Below are 26462 nucleotides of genomic sequence, written 5' to 3'. Positions count from 1 at the left end.
ACTTAAGCATCCGTCCGTATTAAGCCGAGGAAATGTCTCCTCTGAACCCCGCCTAAAAGGAACCAACCATTCAGTATTTTCAGGGAAAGGAGGGACATGTCGGCAGAGTCAAATAAACTACCCAGGTATCTGACCCCCTATTAGCTGACCCTACCCGGGTACCTGACTCCCTGTTACCTGACTCTACCCGGGTACCTGACCCCCTGTTACCTGACCCTACCTGGGTACCTGACTCCCTGTTACCCGACCCTACCCGGGTACCTGACTCCCTGTTACCTGACCCTACCCAGGTACCTGACTCCCTATTACCCGACCCTACCCACTTACCTGAACCCCTGTTACCCGACCCTACCTGGGTAACTGACCCCCTATTACCTGACCCTACCTGAGTACCTGACTCCCTATTACCTGACCCTACCTGGGTACCCGACTCCCTATTACCTGACCCTACCTGAGTACCTGACTCCCTATTACCTGACCCTACCTGGGTACCTGACTCCCTATTACCTGACCCTACCTGGGTACCTGACTCCCTATTACCTGACCCTACCTGGGTACCTGACTCCCTATTACCTGACCCTACCCAGGTTCCTGACTCCCTATTACCCGACCCTACCCACTTACCTGAACCCCTGCTACCCGACCCTACCTGGGTACCTGACCCCCTATTACCTGACCCTACCCAGGTTCCTGACTCCCTATTACCCGACCCTACCCACTTACCTGAACCCCTGCTACCCGACCCTACCTGGGTACCTGACCCCCTATTACCTGACCCTACCTGGGTACCTGACTCCCTATTACCTGACCCTACCTGAGTACCTGACTCCCTATTACCTGACCCTACCTGGGTACCTGACTCCCTATTACCTGACCCTACCTGGGTACCTGACTCCCTATTACCCAACCCTACCTGGGTACCTGACTCCCTATTACCCGACCCTACCTGGGTACCTGACTCCCTATTACCTGACCCTACCTGGGTACCTGACTCCCTATTACCTGACCCTACCTGGGTACCTGACTCCCTATTACCCGACCCTACCTGGGTACCTGACTCCCTATTACCTGACCCTACCTGGGTACCTGACCCCCTGTTACTCGACCCTACCCGGGAACCTGACCCCCTCTTACCCGACCCTACCCGGGTACATGCTTTAGGTCTCAAGAGGAGGGTACAGAATGTCAGATTGGAAATTGTTTCTGACCAAAAAGTATTTATATACATGTATGAATTACTTGTTTTGTAACCATGGAGTTAAAGTAATTTTTATCATTAAACAATATATCACATGTCTAACCACGGGTCTGGGTAGTCCTGTGGGTACCTGGGTCCTATTGAGGACCCATCTAACCTCAGTTCCTGAGTTACCAGTCCCACCCCAACAAACAACATCTTCGTCATGACAACCACCATGTCCAGTGTACAATATTATTTTTTAGGCAAAACCTGAGGCGAAATTATCGTTCTCCATTCTGTTCAACAAATCGTATTTTCTCCCAGCCACCCATTGTGTTGTGTTTTGTAGCAACATTATCATGATGATGCAATAGAAGATTACTGTGAGGCTTAGACCTTGCCTTGTGTCATGTGTTCCCTCAGGTCAGACTACCGCCTCTGCCAATATAAGCACTTTGTATAGACTGTTACACTTTCAGCCTCCTATTGAACTACACATTGATGGCATTGATGGCATGTTTAGGCTGAGTTTCAAACATGACTTCAAGGTTGCAAGGAAAGTAAGGTGTGATACGAGTTCAGATCCAACACAAATCTGGCAGGATTGAAATAGTGTCTCGGGTGTGTACACGTTCTGATGCAGCAAAGCAGTCATCACCCTTCATATGATACTGAGAATTTCACATTTCTGTCAATTAAAACTGGCAAGCTATTTGTATTTTCTAAACATTAGGACAGGCAGTATAAATTAACATTCTCTCCTATAGCTGTATGCCTGAGCTAATCAAATATGGTTTCATCCCAGCTATGCACATATAGGAAAGCGTGACAGTTTGAGTGGTGAAGATCATTTGACCTCGGTCTATGGCAGACAATAATCTGTGACAGACTGTCATGGCAGAAAAACTGCCATCTTCCCGAGGCAAGGGAGTTAACTGACTATAAAAGTCCAGTTTCCACCCTTGGCGAACTAGGCTGGTATTATGGAGTTACAATTTGGCTGGACTAACGAGTCTATGCATAGTCCAATCAAAATCGCGCACTGAAATCGAAATCAGGTTCGTAAACTGTCATGCAGATTTCGATTGATTGCAGATTTGCACAGCATATGCACGGCCAATACGTTGTCTACAGATATTTTCCAAATCTTTTCAAGTTTTTAATCAAGGTGCTCACGTGATTTGATGCACTTAGCGATGTAAGACCCGTTTTCTCACACTATAGATCCTGATTGTCGATCAGATCGCCTTGACAGGGCGCCGCCATTTTGTTTGAATCAAATGCAACGATACGAGAGGTGGAATCTGATTGTTTCTTAGGAGAGGCATAGAAGGGACATAACTCGTAACAGCCACTGGTGGTACTACGATCGAGCCCAGGAATTCCAGCCTAGTTCGGCAAGGGTGGAAACTGGACTTTTAAAGTCAGTTAACTCTCTTGCCTCGGGAAGATGAAAAACTGCCTTTTGTCAGATACACGATCATAACATCATGTCAGCTTGTTAGTCTTGTGCCTCAATCTTCTGTTCCTTTAGCAATCTAGGGTTCATTGTTGTGTAAAGGTGATGGTGAAAGAACCATCTAGAACCTTCCATCATAGACACATATCACAAAATAATACTGCCACTGCACGGTGATGTATTGGAAACCCTAGTGTGACAATACTATGGAAACATTAATCTGCCTTATTTCATGCTCACAGATCAGCTTTGTCACGAATTGACAACAGTTGTAAAACTCCACCAATGTAATGGAGAAATGTCCCGAACTGTATCCAGATTATGTCAGATGATGTTTCATAATTAAATCACTTTGTCCTCAATATTTGTTAAAAAAGATACACATTTAATAATCATACATGAAAATGTCACGTTTTGGCAACTGTGTGAAACTCCCACATGTAATGAAGAAATGTCCTGAACTGTATCCAGATGATGTCAGATGATGTTTCCTATTTAAGTTTCATCATCCTCAATATGTGATCAAACAGATCCACATGTATTAGTCATATATCGGAAGGTCCCACATGTAATGAAGGAATATACACGCAGGATGAAGATGATGCTGGACATGGTCCACATGGTCCAGAAGATCCAATCAGGAACAAAAACTGTACACAGATCACAGATTCAACACGGAAAACCACACTACCACTAATCCAACCATATATATACAAATACTGTATATTTTAATTCAAATGTCTCCCTGCAATTGTTAAATTACTTGGTGTCGTCACTGGAGTGTGTAAATACATTATGACGTCACAGTTGTAATTTATGACGTCATCATAAGTATGACGTCATATTATATGTCATTGTCAGTTACACTGAAGAGCTGTCATGAGACAGCGAAAGGACAATGTCTGAAACTGATATAAAGAAGATGATGGACTAACGTGGACTTTATTATTTTATTATATATTACATGTACACCGAGTGAACATTTACCTCATTTTTGTGTGTGTGTGTATATATATATATATATAATCATATATAATCATAACAAATCAATTTTATAGGGAAATTATTATGATGGAATGGTCAGTCTCAAATATCATAGAACGTAAAACAATGATGACTATTTTATGAATGGATCACTGAAAATCAGTGTCTTTTTCCGACTGGTATCACGTGTTACGCAAACAATTTTCATTTTTAAAAAAACAGTGAGTGGGGATGTGTGAAAACTTAAAGGTCTTGGTGATGATGAGGAAGTGGGGATTGTGATGATGGCGAGGAAAACTCCCATACACATTCAGCACTAAGCACATGGTGATGTGTGACCTGGACAAGATGCCTTTGTTCAACCATTTATAGGCAAGCTGTTTCAAATTATTTGCCTGAAGCATTTCCCGTTTATATACTATTTGAAATAAATATCCTTTCAATAAAGGATATATAAAAAGGATATCCCCCACTGTTTGCTTGAAGTCGGTGACGGGAGAAGGTCATCAAAAAGACGACACATGGAACGTGGCATGTTAATATTGAGAGAATAGAAACACGCGAACATTGTGTTTCTGTTGACATGGGGATTGCCAGTTGACTGCTAACAGTGGGAAGAGTCACACATTGTCTGAAATGTGCTGTGTTCACACAACAGACTCATAAACCTCCCCAATCTACACTTATTTAAACACGTTTCTTTCACAAGGCCACAAACCAGATCCTTTTTCTTCAGGTTCCAGATTGTATGTTGGCCATGTATGATAAACAAAGGTTTATGTCTAGAGAAGTTGGAATAGATCTTCTTTAGAGGTGACATCTTTCACATGTTTTGTTATTTCGTCCAATTTGCCAAGGAAAGCCGGTTATCCCGGGATTTCCTTTCAATTGACAAAATCATATTTTGAGTTATATTTTTTAAGGCAGTGACGTTTAAAGTTTTTGAATGAAAGGGATGTTAGCATACCATGCCTGTGCTACTTCCCATAATAATAGCTTTTCATTAAAAAAATAAGACAAGGATGATCTTGACAATGAATACATGTATGTTATGAGTTTAATCCATAGTTGGGGATATTTACATAGATCAAGCAAACACAAACATTTGCAATATCCAGCAATTTAGAGGATAGATGCTATTTTGTGCAAATTGCAAAGTCAGCATTTTTTCTCATTTATGGTTATTTACATAGATCAAGCAAACACAAACATTTGCAATATCCAGCAATTTAGAGGATAGATGCTATTTTGTGCAAATTGCAAAGTCAGCATTTTTTCTCATTTATGGTACTGCTCTATTCGGTGTCCACTTTTAAAGAGCTGTATGGGAAACTTGTCACAAGTCACTTTGTCCTGAAGGAGAGGGACCTGTGTTTGGTTTCTTTCCATTGGACTTATGACGTTGCTGCTGCAAAGCGGGATGTTCCTGATGTCAGTTGCGGATGGATACTTACTGTACGACGTGTGGAATACACATGCAAAATATCCATTGTGTAGACCATGGCTGTGAGTGAGTGAGGGAATGTTGTATAAAGCAGTCGGCCTGTCAATCATCTGACCCAGGCAAATCGTGTGGCTGAAACAATGAGCAACAATCCACAATACTGGGGTTGGATGGCGCACAACCGGGCAAAGCTGATCTCCTGATCCAACAAAGTGAACCGTGGGGAACTTGGGACATCCTCCAATCTCATTAAAATCAGACTAGCTACCGCTAAACAAAGATCTGAGGACATCCCATTACGGGGCACGTCAGACTGACCTTGAGCGAATTTTGACCGACCAATGAAATGATTGACAAGAAGTCCTTATTAGCCAATCAGAAGGCAGCTTTCTCGTGCTTTACGGCACTAATTTCAAATTATATTTTGACAAATTTTCGATAAAAAATTTGAAACCTGAACAAAAAAACATTCTGGAATGGCTAATAGATGGTCTAAATTGTATGGATTCAATCGTTAAGCCCGTAACTATCGTTCGGAATACCCCACGTTAAAGTTGTCAGGGTTGCAAGATTAGAAATCACATTCGGACTGTCACTTTCATGATCTGGTAAGCGACGCTCTGATTGGTCGGTTGAAAGGTCGTTCTGACGTGACCCCTAATGGGATGTCCTCAGATCTTTTTTTAGCGGTAGCGAGAACTAAGATCTGATTTTAATGAGATTAGACATCCTCTGACACAGACTCCTCCTGAGTGGAGAGTCGCATGGTTAAAGTGCTGTTGTCAGGGGTCGGAATTAATTAAAGGGAGACAACTATTTCCTAATCACATTTTTTGGAAAACAATTTTATCACCATTTTTTGTCCATTTTCCTCCCAAAATGTGCTTAATATCCTGTGTTAATCAATATCTACTACCAAAAAGCTTTTACTTTCATGCCAACTTTTCAGTTTTTATGGATTAATGCAAAAGATTTTATAACACTTGTAATTCTGTTCACTTACTTGTGTGTAATATGTAATTTTGTTGTTGCAGATGGACGGACATCTTCCCGCTCCGCAGACAGAACTTTTCCTGTACAGATCCTGAGATCTCTTGCTCAAAGGAAGCCCGAGCCCTAATGGCTGACTTTGCCTTCAACGCCCAGGTTCCCAACGAGGCAGTGTATGCTCTCAGCTTCTGTGTACCGCCTTTTGTTGTAAGTATTTGTGCCCACAGTATGTCCTTTAGTGTGCCAGTATGGTGTACAAGTGATTTGCTGGGCTTTCAACAGTTCATCTGATTATTTTGATAATTATTTAGTGTTAGGATGGGGGTTAAATCTTCAGATTAAGTAACTGTTTTACTACAATTGACCAATCATCAGTCAGTTAGCATCAGCTAGGTATGGTCTTACTTTGAGATCAAAATTATCTTTTAACTACTTTTCCTTGCATGGTAGGGCTGTCGGGTAGCCTAGTGGTGAAAGTGTTCGCTCGTCACGCCGAAGACCCGAGTTCGATTCCTGACATGGGTACAATGTGTGAAGCCCATTTCTGGTGTCCCCCGCCATGATATTGCTGGAATATTGCTAAAAGCGGCGTAAAACCATACTCACTCACTCACTTACTCCTTGCATGGTTCTTGTCATCAAGGGTCAGGCGTAAAGGGTTGAGGGTCAAATCCAGTGATCACAAGAAACCCCATGGAGCATCAGGATCGATTAAATATTACGCTTGTCCCAGATAAACTAGATAACCATACCTCCATGTCAGAATGATGGGATCTGATTGGTGATAAAATACTATGTATCCCACCTGGAAGGGAAATAAATTTTTGAGCTGGAGAATGAATTCCTTATACCTGTCTTTAACTTTTGCACTTTGATTGTGCTCCAAAATTCATTTCTTTGCAATGTAAATTTCATCTCCTGTGAAAGAGCTGAAGCTGAAACTTCACATGCTTGTAACCACTAATGATGATACCTTAATTTGTTGAAGAGGTGCAAATCTGATTTCCGCTATGAAACTTCTTATGGTCTTATGCCGCCATGTTTGTTTGTTTGAAATTTGGCTTTTGTGTGATTCAAGATATTTGTCACTGTTTTGTTTTTTTGCAGTATTTTAAATTTTGATGTTTTTTTAACGATGTTCTCTCAAATGGAATATATGGCTGTGTAAACTTCTTCTCTACTGAAATTGCCAGACAGAGGTAGCTGAACATCGACATGTCTGTTTCTCCTTATTATGACATCATATTTCGTCGCATCATGAGATTTTAGTGTAAGTGTTTAGGTGAGCTACATTGCTGTTGCACTATTTTTTAGTTAACAATACAGTTTATAACATGTAATGAAGCATTTTGACCTTTTGACAGTTATGTGCCCTTAGTTCAATTTGAAAAGTGAAGTTGAACTCTACACTTCATTGAAGTCTGTCATGGTATTCCAACTTCAGATATTTTCCAAATCTTTTCGTTTTGTTAATCAAGGTGCTCACGTGATTTGATGCACTTCGCAATGTAAAACCTGTTTTATCACACTATAGATCTTGATTACTGGTGTTAATCAGATCATCTTGCCAAGGCAAGCCATTTTCTTTGAAGACAATGCAAGTGATATGAGAGGTGGAATCTGATTAGTCCAAAGGAGACTTTTATAGTCAGTTAACTCTCTTGCCTCGGGAAACTGCAACATTTATATTATGGTATGTCTATGAATGCTGAGTCAAAGTCAGAGAGAAAATGAAGAAGGAATGTAAAGAAACTTCACTGAAGGCAGTCTATTGTTCACACGACAAAATGTAATCAGTTTGTGACATCGTGAACAATAGATGACATCACATTGTATGTTTCTCAACAATGAAGCACTGTGACATCATATGGCTTCGGGGGGCACGGGTGGCCCAGTCGTCTAAGGTGCCGTAATTCACTGTGCAGAGTTGCGTCCCTTGGGCATGCCAGAAACCTATGATTGTGGGTTCGAATCCTGGTTCACCTTGATTATGTTTCTAGGTTTGTCAGCACCATACCCGTGCTCGTGGGTTTCACCGAAGTGGTAAACGTCTGAGACCTGCATCACTTCGGGCTTTCCTAAGCTGACACACCGTGATGTAACTGGAATACTGTTAAAAGTGGTGTTTAACCCAACTCACTCACACACACTCCCTGTGTCTGTAGCAGGGTTAGCCTCTTCTGTCTTGAAGGACACCTTCACTAAAGCAGCAGTCAGCATGACATCAGCATCAGCTAGCAGGGTACGGAGACATGTTTGGTCCCACTGCATCAGGTTTAACACATCTTACCCCTGGGGATGAAAGGGCTTACAATGTCCTCTCACTACTGGATGAAGTTTTTAATTGGCAGCCGTGCTGTGAAGAGATTATGAGCTGGGTCAGATGAGGCGCCAGGATTCAGGGGATCTTTGAGAAGAAAGAACATGGTGGCACGAGTCATTAGCAGCTACGAGTGGAGGTCGACATGAAAACATGGAGTTTAACAACAGGGTTTAGTTTAAACTGTCGGAATGCTGAACACCTGCATGGGGTGTTCATGATGGTGTAGAAGATTATTTGTGTACTGTAAATCTTGAAATTAATGCCTCTCCAAATTAATGTGACTGCTGACCGCTTGCCAAAAACGCCACTCAGTATCAACACAGTTCACCCCCACCCCCACCCCCAGCCCCAGCCCCAGCCCCAGCCCCAGCCCATGTTGAATGCTACATACCTTAATCCCACCTTACCTCAATCCAATTTAACACAAATACCATCGCTCATTAGAACTGAGTAGAGCACTTCTGTCAAAACAATAAACAGTGTTTTCCTAAAAACAACACACAGTTGATATGTTTATTCTGTTGACTGGCATTAAGGAAGTTCAAAGGCAATAAAATAGTAGAACCAACAACAGTTCACTGATTGGTATATAATGCAGGGAAGGTATCAACAAACTTTAAGGCAGATGAAGGTATCCAACATGATAAGGTTAAAATCTATGCAACTAGCACAGTCGTGAAGGAGTTTATGAATTGGTGACCTGAAGACCCATTAGTCAGACGTCCCATCAGTCATGGCTGAGTGCACAGATAATCCCTGAACTGTTTCCTGTATTAAAATGGTTTTGTCATAATTGTGAGAGAAAAGAGAGCCTTGATTCATTCACATTTTAATCCACATTTTATCACAAATGCTATATTTGGGATAACACTTTCTTAGTAAAGTACAGATTCTAGTACTTTTTGGGGTTGAGTCCCATCCGGGATTTGAACCCACACTGCCAGTGTGAGGCACCTAATCACCAGCACACAAAGTCAGCGATCTAACCCACTCAGCCACCGAGGCTTCCACAAAAATGAAAGTCGAACAACTGGTAGTCTAGATCACATACTTTGACTGCTTTCTAGACTGCCAGTTGTCGGACATTTGACCTCTTTCTAAATGTCATTTTGGGTTCACACATTTTATTATGTGATTTTGCACATTTAATATCATAAATATTAAGAAAATGTACATGTTAAATGTCATAAATATGTTAGGCCCGGACCAGATAAACCAGTGATTGATATCCTGTGTAAAATCCCATGCCATCGGACTACACAGACGCAAAATCTACCAAATCTTCGAGTCTGACCACTCTATCCATTAATCACCTGTACACAAGAACGGATAACTAGGGACCTAGGGCTCTAGACCCTAACATCAGGGTCAAGTAAGTCCACTTGATGAAAGCATTTCAAGGAAAGGGTTAGATCAAGTGCAATTTCCACAATAACATCAGCTTCAGCCACATTGGTTGTGCAACACATGATGTAGGAACAAGATATAACTACTGGCTGTCATAAGTCACATAGAGTTGAAACCAGGGAAGATCCGGGGTAGAATAGGTCTTCAGCAACCCATGCTTGTCATAAGAGGTGACTATGCTTGTTGAAAGAGGCGACTAATAGGATTGGGTGGTCAGGCTTGCTGACTTGGTTGATGCATGTCATCACATCCCAATTGCGTGGATCGATGCTCATGTTATTAATCACTGGATTGTCTGGTCCAGACTCGATTATTTACATAACGCCATCATATGGCTGGAATATTGCTGAGTGCGATGTTAAACAAACAAACAAACAAACAAACAAGCAGTTGAAATCATATTCAGTTTGGACAAAAGAGAGTAGACAGCCATGTTACATCCACAGTCGGACTAGCAATTTATGCACCAACTGGATGTAAGGAAGAAACAGGTATTCCTTCAAGTGTAATACACTTGGCCTCAACTTGCAGACTACTGGCCATGTCTATCCACGTATGTCTGTCCTCCAATGAGCAGGTTGTCCATTCCTTCTATTCCTATTTTCAGCAAGGATACATCTTTTAGGAAAAAGAGGGTAAAGTTTTGTTCATGTTAAAAATATGTCACAAAAGACTTAGTTAAGTATTTTTGTTAGTTTTAATATGCTTTGGATACGATATGAATTAATTTTTGGTATTTTGAGTTGTGTTGTGTTGGTGTTTTGGGGATGTGCAGCTAGGATATGCACACACACACATGGATTGCACTATGTATCTTTACCAGCATTTATGTGGTTCCTCATCCTGAGGAAAATCCTGTATTTTTCTTAATTCATCCCCTTTTGACCAACCACAGTATGAAAAATTCAAGCATACAATATTGAAAAGCAAATAGCTAAGGAGCAAATTAATTGTTCTGTGTTCTTTCATTTATTTGTTATTTGTTGCCTTACAACATTTAACAGTGAAGATATAATAAATATTGAAACAATTTCGCTCCTTAAAATGTTGATACATAAATACAACGGGATGACAGAGAGACCCGTCACAGTGGTTGCTGACATAAGACACAGTGGTCTCGTACACAGGTGGAGGTAGTCACATTGCTGGGGGGAGGGGGGAAGGAGGTTGAGGGGGAGGGGGACGCAGATGTGCAGCAGTTCATGACAAGATGGGTGCCACATTTTTGTCAACCGATACCAGTCGCGGCCATCCACCCTAATCTACATTGTTACGTGTACCTGACTCAGATGATGTTGGCATGTTAGGAAACCGAGTTCCGAGGAGACTGACAAACACTGACTCACAGGGAGATGAGGTTCAGGGCAGAGAATGGCCCTGGGACAATCAAAGTACAGCTGGCGAGCCGCCATGCGATTCAGTCTGTTGTGATTTGCGTGATTGCCAAACACTGATGTTGACGGCCAGCAGGTTTCAAATATTGGCTATTTATCCTCTTTTGCAGGTGTTAATCGGGGAAATTGGGATGTACACCTTCAGTTCCGAGCCACAGAAGCCAGTAAGACTCCTCAGCAAACACTGTTCCATGCCGCAGGTCTGTCGCCGTCTGCTGCGGTTTATAGGTAATACAGCCATGACACCTGGACTTGGAGGCAGGGTGAAGGTGAAGGGTAAAGGCTAAACACGCGGTGGGAGAGGATTGGGATGAAAGGAAAAGGTCACAAGAGAGGTGGGGTAGAGTATATGTGAAGAGGAAAGGTCTGTGGGTGGGGCTGCTTGGGGTGCATGGAGTACTGAATGGTAGGTCGGGGGACATGTCTACTGAGGGTGGGTAGGTTGGGGATGCGAGTACTGAGGGTGGGTAGGTTGTGGGAGACCCGTGAAGATCTGGGGTGGAATATGTCTTCAGCAACCCATACTTGCCGTAACAGGATCGGGTAGTCAGGCTTGCTGACTTGGTTGATGCATGTCATCGATCCCAATTGCATGGGTCGATGCTAATAATGTCCATCACTGGAATATCTGGTCCAGACTCGATTGTTAACAGACCGCCATCATATATGGCTGGAATATTGCAGAGTGTGGCATTAAACAACAATCAAAAACAAAAGGTTGGGGTTTTTTTTAGGGGGGGTTGGTACTGAGGGTGGGTAGGTTGGGGATATGAGTAGTAGGATTGGAGTGTAAGTATATAACATCACCTCACAATAATTAAAAGATGAGAACAAATTTTACATTACAAAGAAACATGAGGGTGCAATTTATTTAGGTATAAAGCGTACTAAGGGTGGGTTAGTTTGGAGGCAGGGCGGAGAGTGAACTGGTCGCACCTGAGATTGTCTGGATTCCTTCAGAGTAAGACAAGAGTGGGAGTGGGTTTGAGGCTGGAGGACAAGGGAGACAACTGTGTTGTGGTTTTGGTGGAGAGACAGTGTTTAGGATTTAGTACCACAGTGAAGAAGTAAGAGTTTAAATTGGAATAGGGTTTAGAGTAGCGGCCCTCGTGCTCAAAGAGCAATTACTAATTATAAGTGAGCGAGTTGGGTTTGTGCAGTATTGCGGGGCAGTCGGGTAGCCTAGTGGTTAAAGCTTTGCACGTCACACCGAAGACACGGGTTCGATTCCTGACATGGGTACAATGTGTGAAGCCCATTTCTGGTATCCCCCGCCTTGATATTGCTGGAATATAGCTAAATGTGGCGTAAAACCATACTCACTCACTCACTCATTGTACAGTACTGCAGTTACAGCACTGCATGTCAGCTTATTGTGGGGGAAGGCTGCTAAGGAAGTATACCACTTCGGTGAAACCCAGGCTCAAAAGCATGGTTCTGCTGAACCAAGGATCAATAGGGTTCAATCTGGGACATGAACCCACAACTAGAGTGTCCTTCACAAACTAATCGGAAATATTCCATATTATGACAGTGACATTTTGATCACTGTGCTTTGATAGATAGTTTTGTGCAAGTACCGTATTCGACGTAATAAGCACCCAGGGAGCTCTCAAAATTAGAAATAGGGGGCTGTTATTAGAATATGATTTGGGTGAAAAACAAAAACAGAGTGGAAAGATCGTAAACTTTGTGGTTCATGCTGACAGCCTGAAATTATACAAAAGAAAAGTCTGTGTGTATTATACATGATAGATATATTTTCAAGAATTTAATTGCCCATAATTAAGGGTGCATACAACACACGAGTGCCTATTAAACATGAATAAATAAGTCTTGTGTACATTGATCAATCGGAAGGGGTGCTAATTGGGATTGTCCACTAGCCAATATATTAGCAGATATTGCCGTGGGCGCTTATTAGAGCGGGGCGCTTTTTACGTCAAATATGGTAGTTCAGTTCATGAAAGGAATCAATTAGACAGTAATCATATGTAACAACTATAGACATGAGTACATTCTGTGAAAGGGATTACAATGAAAAGGGATATTTTTTTTATCTCCTGTTCATTAATCAGAATTCTCTGAAGGGATACTTTGTAGGTTTGTTTTGTGCATGATATGATATTGACCGACAGCTTCACCCTTTCAAGTCGTACATGCATTAATCAACAACAAAACCCATGTCAGTTTGGCTGCAGCTCTTTATTGTATACCTTTGTTATGATTTACAGCTTCTCATTCTTCCATCCTCCGATAGGTGTCGCTTTGGACAGCACAGTGAGAATAGCGCCGAACACAACTCAATCCAGTTGAAATTATAGTCCATTATAAACAAAGTTTAAATCTGCAAAGAAAAAGCCGATCCATATTTCAATACTTTCAAACTTGGAGTGCCTTTTCCCTTTAAGTTTTGCAAGAGATTTTTCTGGTTTTGCTTTTTAATTTTCTGTATTGTGATTAAAGAAATTTGAATGTGTTATCATGTTCTTAAGATGTCTTGTGAAGCATATGTTTGCATTATTATAAATTCTGTACCAGTGACTTTTTTTTTATTAATTGTTTACGGTTCTGTTGGACATGAGCAAGCATATAACTAAATATAGCACTTATTGCACAAGGAAAATACTCTCTCTCTTTAACACATTGTAAATAAGACGCAGGGCAAACACTACCAAGAACCAGTCTGTTAGAATTAAGACTTCATTACGTAATAATAATAATAATAATAGGCTATTCATATTGCATATATTTCCTCACCACTCAGAGTGCTATTATTACCCTGGTCACTGGATCAATGCGCACACAAGAATCATTCTCAGCTCCCTGGGCAGTATACAATCTGACATGCAGTACCTCATACATTTGTTACACAGGGCTATTGAAGAACTGGCATGCATCTGTCATTCTTTGGGCCAAATGTGATTACCGGGATTAAATACAAAAATAATACCAATGTGGAGGAAATATTTCTCTATTAGAATACCGGTATGTAAAAAACAAAGTCGTCTTTAAAGTTCGCTGCTACTAACACGATTGGCCTCATAATGACTGTTCACTCAACATTGACATAGCTGTTTTATTATAGTTCAAATGATTAAAGTTTCTTATTGTTTGCTGTTTCTATAGTTACTTAGTTGTTATCTATTTCCCACTCCCAGGAGTGTTTCTGTTTGGAGCCTTCGCTCTGATGGTCTTTGTGGACATCATCAAGGTGATTGTGGGCCGACTGCGCCCCGACTTCCTCGAGGTGTGTCAACTGAACCACACCCGCTGCGTCACGACCGGTGGGGATGAGATGTGTCTCAACACCGACAAGTTTGACCTCAGAGAGGCCAGGTGAGTTTATCACTCCCTCATTGTTCTCAAGTTGCACTTTTTTTCTTCTTTTTTTCCCCCATTAGTTACATAATGTAGGAATTATTATAGCAGTCCAAGGAAATTGATGGAAAGTTTCTTATGTATGAATTTGGATATCAGGATTTGGATATCTCTGGAAAACTAATTAAAATAGCCTATATTTCTTATGTTAAAGTCTGAAATTTGTATGTTATTTGACAGGTTTTGGTTTGGTCGTATTTAGAACAATGAAGTCAGATGGAAATGCCATGAAAGAAAAATGTAAAAAAGATATCTTCTTTAACTTCCAAAACATCAAATTAATAATTGTGTATGCTGGTGGTTGTGATCCACAAGTAAACTCAGCATCTTCATCTGTCACTCTCACATTAACATCTTAGTCACTCTCACATTAACATCTTTGTCACTCTCACATTAACATCGTTGTCACTCTCACATTAACATCTTCATCTGTCACTCTCACATTAACATCTTCATCTGTCACTCTCACATTAACATCTTTGTTACTCTCACATTAACATCTTCATCTGTCACTCTCACATTAACATTTTCATCTGTCACTCTCACATTAACATCTTTGTCTGTCACTCTCACATTAACACCTTCATCTGTCACTCTCACATTAACACCTTCATCTGTCACTCTCACATTAACACCTTCATCTGTCACTCTCACATTAACATCTTCATCTGTCACTCTCACATTAACATCTTCATCTGTCACTCTCACATTAACATCTTCATCTGTCAATCTCACATTAACATCTTCATCTGTCACTCTCACATTAACACCTTCATCTGTCACTCTCACATTAACATCTTCATCTGTCAGTCTCACATTAACATCTTTGTCTGTCACTCTCACATTAACATCTTCATTTGTCACTCTCACATTAACATCTTCATCTGTCACTCACATTAACATCTTTGTCTGTCATTCCAACACAGAATCAGGTGGTCAGGCACACTGACTTGATTGATGCATGTCATCGTATCCCAATTGCTTCCATTGATGCTCATGATGTCAATCACTGTTTAATCTGGTCCAGACTTGATTATTTACAGACCGCCATCATATAGCTGTAATATTGCTGAGTGCGGCTTTAAACAACAAACAAACTGTCAAATCAACATCTTCATCTGTCTCTCCCACACTGACATGTTGTTTCATGTGTGAAAATCTCACTGTTCCAGGACTTCATTTCCATCCCTCAACGCCTCTCTGACGTCCTACTCCGCCATCTTTATAGCAGTGAGTCACCAGCAAATGTGTTTTATGCCACTGTTTGCAACATTTCATCAATATTGTGACAATGAGGACCAAGCATGAGCTTAATACATTGCACCGTATCCTCAATTACCCAGGGTATCTCCATCTTATTGTGAGAAATACCCTGGACCCATTCGCAACCACAGCTTCTTGTAGGAAGTGACGTGACCAGCTCCATCTCTCTTATCCCAAACTTAACAAGCATTTCTCTCACTCCTGACTTTGAAATCAACAACCATCAAAATGCCTCTTCTGAACACGAGTTCAGCGTAAATCTACTTTCAAAATTACATTCTCTTGAGAGAAATTCCTTGATATATTTAATTGAATCAAAAGACTGTTGTTTTAAAAGAATTCATAGCTGGAAAAGATGCTTACCGTATTTTCTTGAGTATAGTGTGCACCCAAGTATAATGCGCACCCCCCTCCAGGGGATTCAGTATTTTTGAGAAAAAACAATCGAATATTATGAGCAGAAAAAAATTACACCGTACCCCTTCAGCGAATTCCTGTAAACAAACAGGAGATAAGAAACTTGGCCAGTACATATTTGAAATTTGTAATAAAAAAACACCGGACATGTTGATTTACAGTTTAAATTGTATTTTTTGTTCTGCTAGGCATTGTTTACATGCAGGGATTAAGATTACCCTGTGTATTTTCTCGTAAGCTAAGCCGGAAACAGCAACACTTGAGTACAGGGGAGGGGAGGGGCGTTGTTTCAGCTATATTTGACAGTAGTTGAGTACTTCTGATGATATCGCTGTGTGTTTAAGGCATGAAAAAACAGTGTCATTGTATTATCTTATTTGTTTTGGCCTTGTCATTCAACCCAGACTCATGTCGCTGGTGTGTAAGGTGAGGTGAAATGGGGTTTAACACCGCATCCAAGATTATTGCACTTATATAGCGATGTGCATGTACGTGTGTATGTGTACTAGTCTGGACTGATGCCGAATTTTTAGTGCTAGTTCACTGAGATACCATGCCACAGTTTTTAACATGAATACCCCACTCAGACAAAGTATACTGACTCTGAGCTGACCAGTACTTGTTTTAGCCCCTTAATGCCAAGCGACAGACATGGTAACAACAAGTATAATCTTTTAACGTCTTTTGGTATGATGCGGCCGGGGATCGAACCCCGGACCTTCCGCTCTTGAGATGCTCTAACACTACTCAACGGAGGTGGTCTCTTAGTCTAAGAAATGCTGTGTTATACATGTTATATGGATATAAACCTAGGATATAATACAGTGCTGTCTGTTTGTCCTTGCATCTGTTTGTTTGTCCCTCAATTCATCACGTTTTGTTTCTGGAGCATAAATCGGAAATCGTTTAATATTTTATTAGAAAACTTTGCATATGTATCAAACACATGCTGAACTGGTACCTTATGGTATTTTCATATTTCTAAAAAAATATGTTTGGTGTTTCAATGGCAACAGACTGGACTTAGACTCAAATTACTTTTCCCTGAGCATAAATCATATTTTATTACAAAACTTTGCATATTTATAACACATGCTGAACTGGTGCCTTTTGATGTTTTGGTATTTATTAAAAAAAAAATGTGTTTCCTTGACATTGAACTGGACTTAGACTCAAATGCACATAGCATTCTTTTCTGGAGCATAACTCGGAATCCATTAAATATTTAATAATGAAACTTTACATATGTATCAAATACGTGCTGAACTGGTGCCTTTTGCTGTTTCCTTGGCAACAAGTTGGACTTAACTCAAATGCAGGATGCTTTTATTGCCAGAGTGTAAATTAAAAACCAGATGGGTTTTAGTGTTCATTTCTGAATCATATATCCATAGTTTAATAAATACATTATCCAAGGACTTTATACCAATGTTGACAGAGTACTGAAATTGTCATGCTACTTTGGATTTTCTACAAAAAGATCTTTGCAAGGTTGTCTGAGAACATTTAATTATAAATTTATGGTGAATATTGAAAAACCCACAAAACATAATTTACAAGAGGCAAGCGAACCAGCCTACTCTTTCGCAGTAGGGTTTAATTTATCTTAGTACTTGCAGATAGGCCATTCAAAGTTTCAGTCAACTTGTCAAGGCTGAGTTTAAAAATGTATGCCTGAATTTATTTTGCTGGAGTTCCCCTCACTTTCTCCTTGTATATTCACTACTCTATGAACAAACCAAAGATCTAATGTGCCCCATGGCGGGGATAATGACAACACTGTTTTATTGTTTCATTGTAAATGACATTAAGCTAAGACCAATTCAATGTCTTTTTCTTCAGGATTTTCATGGAAAACTGTTGCCAGGGCATATTTCCAGATTAATGTCTTAAACATCATTAAAGCATTCTAAGGAACAATAATAAAAAATTTTTGAAGAAAAGCATTTTTTTCAATCCAACAATGATTCTAATATTAGCTTCAGTTTTGAACTTTTGGAAATTTGAATCATTGGCTAAAAAACAAGAGAAAAATAAGTCAGCCTAATGCAAGAATTGCTGTGTCTTATGTCCTGCATTGTCTGCGATCAGATCTACATACATGGCGCCATGCGGGCACACACAGTGCGTATCCTGCGTCCGTTCCTGTCTCTCATCTTTATAATGCTGTCTCTTCTGTGTGGCCTCACGGAGTACGTCCTCTGTCGCAGCCACTGGACCGATGTCGCCACGGGCTTCGCCATGGGGCTTGTCCTGGCTCTGTATATAGTGAGTATACTCAGTGATTCTTGACAGTTGTCGCAGACTTTGAGTGCTGACAACAAACTCCAACAAAACGAAACTCTGGGATTGTCTCTGATTAGTTGGATGTAAAATATCAATTTGCATCTGGTATTATAGAGTTTCTATGCGAATGAAACTTCAGGGAAGAAATGAGTCACAAGGAACAGATTATTCATTATTCTGAATTTTGATGGGTTATTCTATTATAAGCGATTGTCATTTAGGCTTTAAAAAATAAAAGAATTGGTTCTCAGGAAATGACTTTTGAAAAGTGTGGGCGGTGTTTTTTTTTCTAGCTTGTTTAAACTAGTATGTAACCAAATAAACAGCTATGTTCCATCAACCTCCGAAAGGCCCCCTACATCAACAAGCATACAAACTCCTGTTGCTGCCATGATCATAACATGAGATCCACAGTAGAGCAGTGTGCATGTAAAGGGAAATAACTGTGTGCTATATTGGATTGCATTGATTTTAAGTATAAGGAAAAAAAAAAAACAACATTTAAAAGGAAATAAAAACGAAACTTGTGGCAGACTTTAGATGATGGGAGCAGTGTCTGAGAACCAAGAATATTAATTTTTTTAGCCTTAAAAAAGAAAGAAAACAAAGAAGAGTGTATGAAATGGCCAACCTGCTAAGAAAGTAAACTATTGTTCTGATGATATACTTTCATCCGTTTGTGACGTTATATGAAGGACTTAATATTGTTGCAACTAGTAAGCACTGATATTCATTAAAATGCACATGTGCAAATATTGAATTTTATTTCTTACGAGGGCAAACATATCGGATTCATAAAAATCATATGTGCCCTAGGGTCATATCAGGTCACAAGACAACAGTGTATTGTTTCCATCATCTAGACGCTATTGTTAACGTAATTTAAATCTTATTGTGACGAATGACTTCACATAAGAAACGACGTCATATAGCTGAAACATCATTCGACAAATTGTGGTTCCGCTGCTGTTGCGACTTGCTCTTGCTCTCCTTATAGATAAACACTTGTTCTTTCCATATGGGTAATATTTCCAAAATCAGATATGTTATGACTATGAGATAAAAGGTTTGTCCCTGCAAAGTTGTCTCCCTTGGTCTCTATTTGCCAGGAGTGACAGTATTCAGTGTGCATGAGAACCAGCCTCAGTGAAAACATGTCATGGAACACAAATAATGACCACACAAATCAGGGTGACTTAGTATAGTCAAACCCTGTTAATCCAGACACATATATACCTATGTATTGGTTTCTGGAAAAGTTGTCTAAATTAAAAAATTTAAATAAAAATAATGATTGAAGTCAGGTTTTTATCATTGTCAGATACACAACATTAGGTTTGGCAGTTTGTTATCAATTTATCTTTCACACTGATCAATTAAGCCTGCACAACAGCTGCATATGTTTCAATGGGAACTGGGAATGGCTACATGAAAAAGGTTTGGCTTAATGTCATCTTGTTTTGACGAATTGATTTAGTAGCATGATATAACAACTTTGGTAGAAGGCCTTGTCAAAAGAAGGTTTTTAAAGCAGGCGTCCCACAGGGTGAAGTCCTAAGCCCAGTCTTGTTTATTGTTTCATTTGTTTGTTTATTGTTTAACGTCGCACTCAGCAATATTCCAGCTACATGATGGCGGCCTGTAAGTAATCAAGTCTGGACCAGACAATCCAGTGATTGACATCATGAGCATCGATCCATGCAATTGAGTTACGATGACATGCATCAACCAAGTCAGCAAGTCTTTGACCACTCGATCCTGTTAGTCGCCTCTTACAACAAGCATAGTCGCCTTTTACGGCAAACATGGGTTGCTGATGACCTATTCTACCCCGGATCTTCACAGGTCCTTGTTTAATGTACAAATACTCATGTTGTTGCTGCTGCTGATAGTTCATTGTTGAAGAAGGTTGTCTTGTGGCTGTTCCTGACGAGGACTAATGGATGATGTTATCATCATGACCTCAAACATTCGAATTTAAAAGAATCAACTAGTTGAAGAAGTATTTGATACTTGAATATTACAAATTTAGAGAAAAATTGTTGTGCATTATGAAGGTGTTTAGAAGAAAAGTTGTTCGTAACTTGATGTTTTGATAATTATCAGAACAATTCAAAGTGTACACAAGCAGCAATTACTAGTTTTTATGATTCACAGAATGCCTTGGTCCAAATGTTAAGTTTAATTTATTAAATTTTGACATCCCTTTAAAATATATTGTCGGATATTAGGTTTTCGGACGTCATATGTTCATGGACGGCCACATTTATTGCGCTATATTGGGGGTGTAGCATCACACAGACATTGTAAATACTCAGATGACTGCTTGTATTTTAGAAAAAGTTGTCTTTTATAAGTGATTGAGATGTTTTTCAGTAGTTCATGTGATTAGAGAGTAAACTACATGTACAAATTTTTCTTAAGTATACAAAACCCCAAGCATGGTGATGCAAACACTTTATAAAATTGTCAATATCTATGTGGTTCTAGAACATGTGCACTACCAACTGTACAAGGCAATACCAAACATTGAATTGTATAGTTTCAGGAGCTGGGGTTAGAGTTTTGTTCATTTATAATTTATGTCATTCTGGGGTTAATGTCTCCTGTAGGTACAGAAAAGATAAAAAATATATATTTGATTTGTACTGACCCCCGAGTGCTCTCTTACTTCCAGGGTGTTGCTGTATTGAACCATTTCCAGGAGAACTTGTCCCACCTGAGGCTGATGCACATCTTCAACTCGTACCTGTCAGACAACTACTATTCATTAGATGTGAGTTGAGCTTGAAATATAACACATGAATTTTTGAGATGACAGGTTTGTGTGGAGGTGGATGTTTTTCAAAGTCTTGGTCACTGCCAATTCAAAATGCTGTTACTTCTTTTGAATTCACTTCACTATTTAAATTTTGAGAATTACTTACCTACCTCACTTAGGAACACTTTGTGAATTTTTCGGTTTACATGCTTGAATGACCAGAGACAAAATCTGCAACTTGAAAAAAGAATATAAATTGTTTGCTTTTATTTTTGTTTGCCTGACTGCTTAAACTTTGATGGATTAGAAATATTTAAAAATAACTACAAATTTTAACCATAAAATCTTTAAATAATTGATTTAATACATGACCCCTAAATATAACAATGCATGGATGCTAAGAATGATTGAGATATCTCTAGTTGGTACAAGTGTATCAATCTTCAAGGAATATGGGTGAGGTGGGGTGAAATGGGGTTAAACGTCACGGTCAAGCAACATGCATGCACGTGTGTGTGTGACCACTTGTACTAGTCTGGACTAAAGCCAATGCCCCACTCAGACACAGTATCCTGAATCCGAGCCGACCAGTCTTTGTTTTAGTCCCTAAATGCCGAGCGCCAGGCAGGGTAACAACAAGTACCATCTTTTAACGTCATTTGGTATGACGCGGCTGGGGATCATGGGATCTGCCGCTCTCTGAGCAGGCACTCTTTCACTAGACCACAGAGGCAGTCCAACTATAGAGACAGGTTGGAACACTAGGAATGGGTGATGGGGTGGCCTAGTGGTTCAACTGTTAGCTTGTTGTGCATTTGAGGGTTTGATTCCCCACATGGATACATCCTACTGTCCCCACTGTGATATGGTTCAAGTCTTATTGCAACAGTGATGTAAGACCATATGCCCTTACTCGTTCTCATAGGGGATGACAACCTAATATTTGAAGGGGTCCTAGGGTTTTGTTTGAGGCGGAATATTGTGTTCAGTCATGGCTTCAAAACATGTAAATATTTTCTCTGAAATCAGCAAGGATACAATTGTGTTTTTACCTACAACAGAATATATTTTAGACCATCTAGCATGTCCAGTGGACGATTTTATTTTAAAGCATGAGGATAAGTTAAAACTTAACCTCTTTTTCGGGATGACATTTAATTTTTTCTCTAAAGAACAGCTAACAATGGAATGTTATACAATGTACAGTAAACTACGTTTTTAACGAACACGCTTATAACGAACTGACGGATATAACAAAATGCGTTTTGATCCCGTCCATTTGCTGTATATATGCATATAATGAACTACAGTTATAACAAACTAAAATTAGTGGTCCCTGTGTCTTCGTTACAACCGTAGTTTACTGTATTTTTTTAAAAATCACTTCAATAAAAATTGCTACCTAATAGAATATGATGTGTGCTATTTTCTTTATAGGACAAATACCATTCCCGATTCACTGACTTCCCATCCCTCCATATCCCCCGTGCTCACATGCCCCAACGGCTTTCCGACTCCAGTGACAGCAAGTACAGACGCCGCCCTCCACACAACACGTTCCAGCGAGACCTCACCCACACAGTGGAGAACTTCCGGCGGAACTCCTACATGCAGGGGTCCTCATCACACATGTGACTATGGACGTGGAGTTCGGGGCTGGGGAAGGGCATCTACCTACCATCAAGTCTTAGGGAGGAAGAGAGCACGGTCCTGTACTGATGTCACTGCAGGCTAATGTCATCCCAGGCTAATGTCATCCCAGGCTAATGTCATCCTAGGCTAATGTCACCCCAGACTAATGTCATCTCACCCCAGACTAACGGTTATCTCATCCCAGATTAACAGTCATCTCACCTGGTCCTGTGTTAACGGTCATCTCACCTGGACCTGTGTTAACGGTTTTCTCATCTGGTCCTGTGTTAACGGTCATCTCAACTGGTCCTGTGTTAACGGTCATCTCAACTGGTCCTGTGTTAACGGTCATCTCACCTGGACCTGTGTTTATGGTCATCTCTCCTGGTCAAATGTTAATGGTCATCCTACCTGCTACAAAACATGGGCCTAATGTAAATGCTCATATGTGCTTAAATACAAAATGGCTACTTTCACAGGTTATCATCAAACACAGAATGTTGAAGCTGGACTTTTCCTTATGGTTCAATAAGAAAGTCATCTCACATATCAGACAAATCCAACTTCAACCAGACAACACATTGTAGTGTACTGAGGAGGCCTGTGGCCACCACAAGGAAACAAGGTGTGTAATGACCCTACTGAGCACGGCCCCGTCCCAAAGTGATCGTAGCGCTAAGATGATCGTTAACTCCTAATCTTAAACATAGGCTTATGACAGTCGTGAAAAGGGGCCCTGGACACTGAACGTTGCCTGATGAGGAATTAGAAGTTACTACTGAACACTCCACACTGAGATGAGGATGCTGAGATTATGAACAGTGCCTTCAAGGGGTGATGCTGGGTAAAGATTTGTTAAGCATGAATTTGTGATGCTGAGAAGTGTGCCTTGATGCTTTGTGCTGAATCTGCCCCAAGTTGTCAGAACAGATGAATATTTTGATGCTTTTCTCCCCATAGAAAGGTGCTGAACAGGTTTCTGTGTAGGTCAATGCTTCTGTTGACAATATGCTGACCTTATCAAGACTGAGCCTCCCTTGTTCCAAATACATTGTCCATGCTTGTGGGCATCTGTGAAACTCATGTGTTACGACTCATCCTATCCATGTTGAAACTATCAAAATGGTCATCACTCTGAACAGGTGCCCTTGTTTCTGACACTACATAACGATATGCATGACTGTATATGAAAGATGGTCCTTCTAATGCTGAATGGCTGCAGATGCTGTGTCAGCATCATGATGAAAATGCTCAAACTAGTTTGTACCATCAACCTGGGAAAAGGATTCTCTACATAAACAAGCATACAAACTCCTATTGCTGCCATGACCATAACGAGATGCGCAGTAAAGCAGTGCACATGTAAAGGGAAGTAACTGCATGCTATATTGGATTGTATTGTTTTAAAGTATAAGAATTATTAAAAAAAGATTTGGAGAATGGAAATAAAAACGAAATGTGCAGCGGACTTTATGATGATGCGGGCAGTGCCTGAGAACCAAGACTGTTATTATTTTAACCTAATACTTGTCAGCCTGGGGACAGCTATCCTTTGTAAATAGGTTAAAGACAATCTATAAATAAACAAGAAGATAGTTAACAGTATAAGCTCCTTGAGAACAGGGATTACGTAATTGAAATACAGAAACTGTCTTTTTCCAGGGACTTATTTAGTCCTGCTCAGAAGCCAAGTGAACGTTCCCAGTAATGTTATAGTTGGGTTGCGGTGACTTGGATGTCACTGAAAACAAGAGTGATAAAGAGGAAGAGTCTTAGTTTTACCTCTGAAATTAATTGAAAATAAGAGCTTATAAAAACATCTCACATTTTTAACTAAATACAAGATACCTGTTGTTTACCAATTTGTCTGCCAAGGGGACTTAGCTTGGAGTCCTAGAGCTGCTTGTACATGTTAATATCTTGATCTCGACCTGACCGAGGCTCCATCTACACGGCTCTTTACATACGTTGAACAGTTGCTCCATCATTTCTGAAGTAAGCCAAATGATGCCAAATATCACAGATCTCTGATGTGTAATAATAATATTTAGTTCTTCCAGCTAAGCTGAACTGAAGTATATATATTTACATGATGAAGAGTTTTAGAGCTACTAACAGTTGCGAACTCAAAATACAATGTACTGTTTTGTTCTGTCTCATTCAATGACCTTCACCAAAGCTTTCTCTTGATTGTGTACAAAAGTACATGGAACTGTTTATGTGTTTTGAACATTATCTTGGAGATGGGCAGAGCTGGTACCCCTTGAACCTTCAAGAGCTAACTGTTTTATTGGTTTTCTAGAAGTTGGTGAGTAAGTAAGAAAACGTACAACTTTATGGATAACCACTGGTTTATTGCATATAGTGACATTCCGATGTAGATTCTTACACCGTTATCAAGCTGGAAGTAGTGTTATCACTCCAGCTTAATAACGGTGTAAGAATCTACATCGGAATGTCGCTATATGCAGTAAACCAGTGGTTATCCATAAAGTTGATGCTCTAATTCAAAAGGTGTTTTGAGCTTGGTAACCTTTATTCTATGAATAATGGTCTTTCAGGGTCAGGGTATGGGGGCACATTTTCTTATTTTCATGTTTCACATCTCACACACATTTATAATTTTCTTATCGACTGAAAAGAGAAGAAAATGTTTTTAGAAAATTATTAATGGAACCCAAACCATCGTCAATTCTTAATTTGGAGGAACATTTGGTGGTTGATTAAAAAAAGCCAAATTTGTTACTGTTATTACTTTGACAAACCATCAGACCAAACTTTAAAACTTGAATGGGCAATGAGAATAATCACTGAAACATGATAATCCTTCAGTGGTGTAGATTTCCTGAGTCTGGATGAATAAAAAAAACAAATTACTCTTCATTTCTGAACTATACATGTAGGTCATGGCCGCATACTTCTGAAGCTGGGCACATCAATATCATAGAAATTGATCATTTGACATATAAGTATTAATTTCAAACAGAAGCTCTGCTTAGTCTGGAGAAGTCTCCACTTAAAATATTAATGTAATAAACTACAAGATGATAATTTTGAACATTGCTTCAAAAATTCATAGTCTCTGTTTCAATAGTTTTTTGTGTATTTGGATCATGCCTGTGATGAAGAAATATTTCTTTCTTGTTTTTTTTAATATTATTTTTCAAAAATGGACTGATTCCACCCAAAAGCTCTGCCCTGCATTGCTCTGTTGTATGCATGTACGTATACAGACACTCCAACTAGTCTAGTCATCCTTCAAGCTTCAATGAAGACTGCTGTGATTCTACAGAGAGAGGAGCATGTCATTTTCATCATGAAACAGACTTTTAATTTTTTTGAAGATCAAGTTATATTTTTTTCAGAGTATTAACAGGGATTTTGCATTTATTGATTCCACCTTGAGCCAAATCAAAAACATTTCATATGTATTATTTATCATTCATTTCTTATTTATTTCATAAGTACATGTATTAAGGTTAGTATAAACATGTATATCCAATAACAACTTTTATACACTATTGGACTATTTTAATGTTTA

General features: G+C 39.8%; 1 protein-coding gene across 4 annotated transcripts in view; it reads left to right on the top strand.

Moving 5' to 3' along the window:
* Positions 1–24310, top strand: part of LOC124114808 (phospholipid phosphatase-related protein type 5-like) — a 64238-nt gene extending 39928 nt beyond the window's left edge. For all 4 annotated transcript variants that reach the window (XM_046475586.2, XM_046475585.2, XM_048399945.1 and 1 more), the window contains exons 3-9: positions 6102–6264; positions 11292–11409; positions 14343–14520; positions 15735–15792; positions 18334–18510; positions 21206–21304; positions 22727–24310. In XM_046475586.2, the coding sequence (XP_046331542.1) occupies positions 6102–6264; positions 11292–11409; positions 14343–14520; positions 15735–15792; positions 18334–18510; positions 21206–21304; positions 22727–22924 (991 nt within the window). In that variant the 3' untranslated portion in view covers positions 22925–24310. The remainder of the gene's footprint in view (positions 1–6101; positions 6265–11291; positions 11410–14342; positions 14521–15734; positions 15793–18333; positions 18511–21205; positions 21305–22726) is intronic.
* The last annotated feature ends 2152 nt before the right edge of the window (positions 24311–26462 follow it).

Source organism: Haliotis rufescens, unplaced genomic scaffold (assembly GCF_023055435.1).
Source record: "Haliotis rufescens isolate VD_foot unplaced genomic scaffold, xgHalRufe1.0.p SCAF_2, whole genome shotgun sequence".
Lineage (NCBI taxonomy): Eukaryota > Metazoa > Mollusca > Gastropoda > Lepetellida > Haliotidae > Haliotis > Haliotis rufescens.
This window is presented reverse-complemented; position numbering and strand designations above follow the sequence as displayed.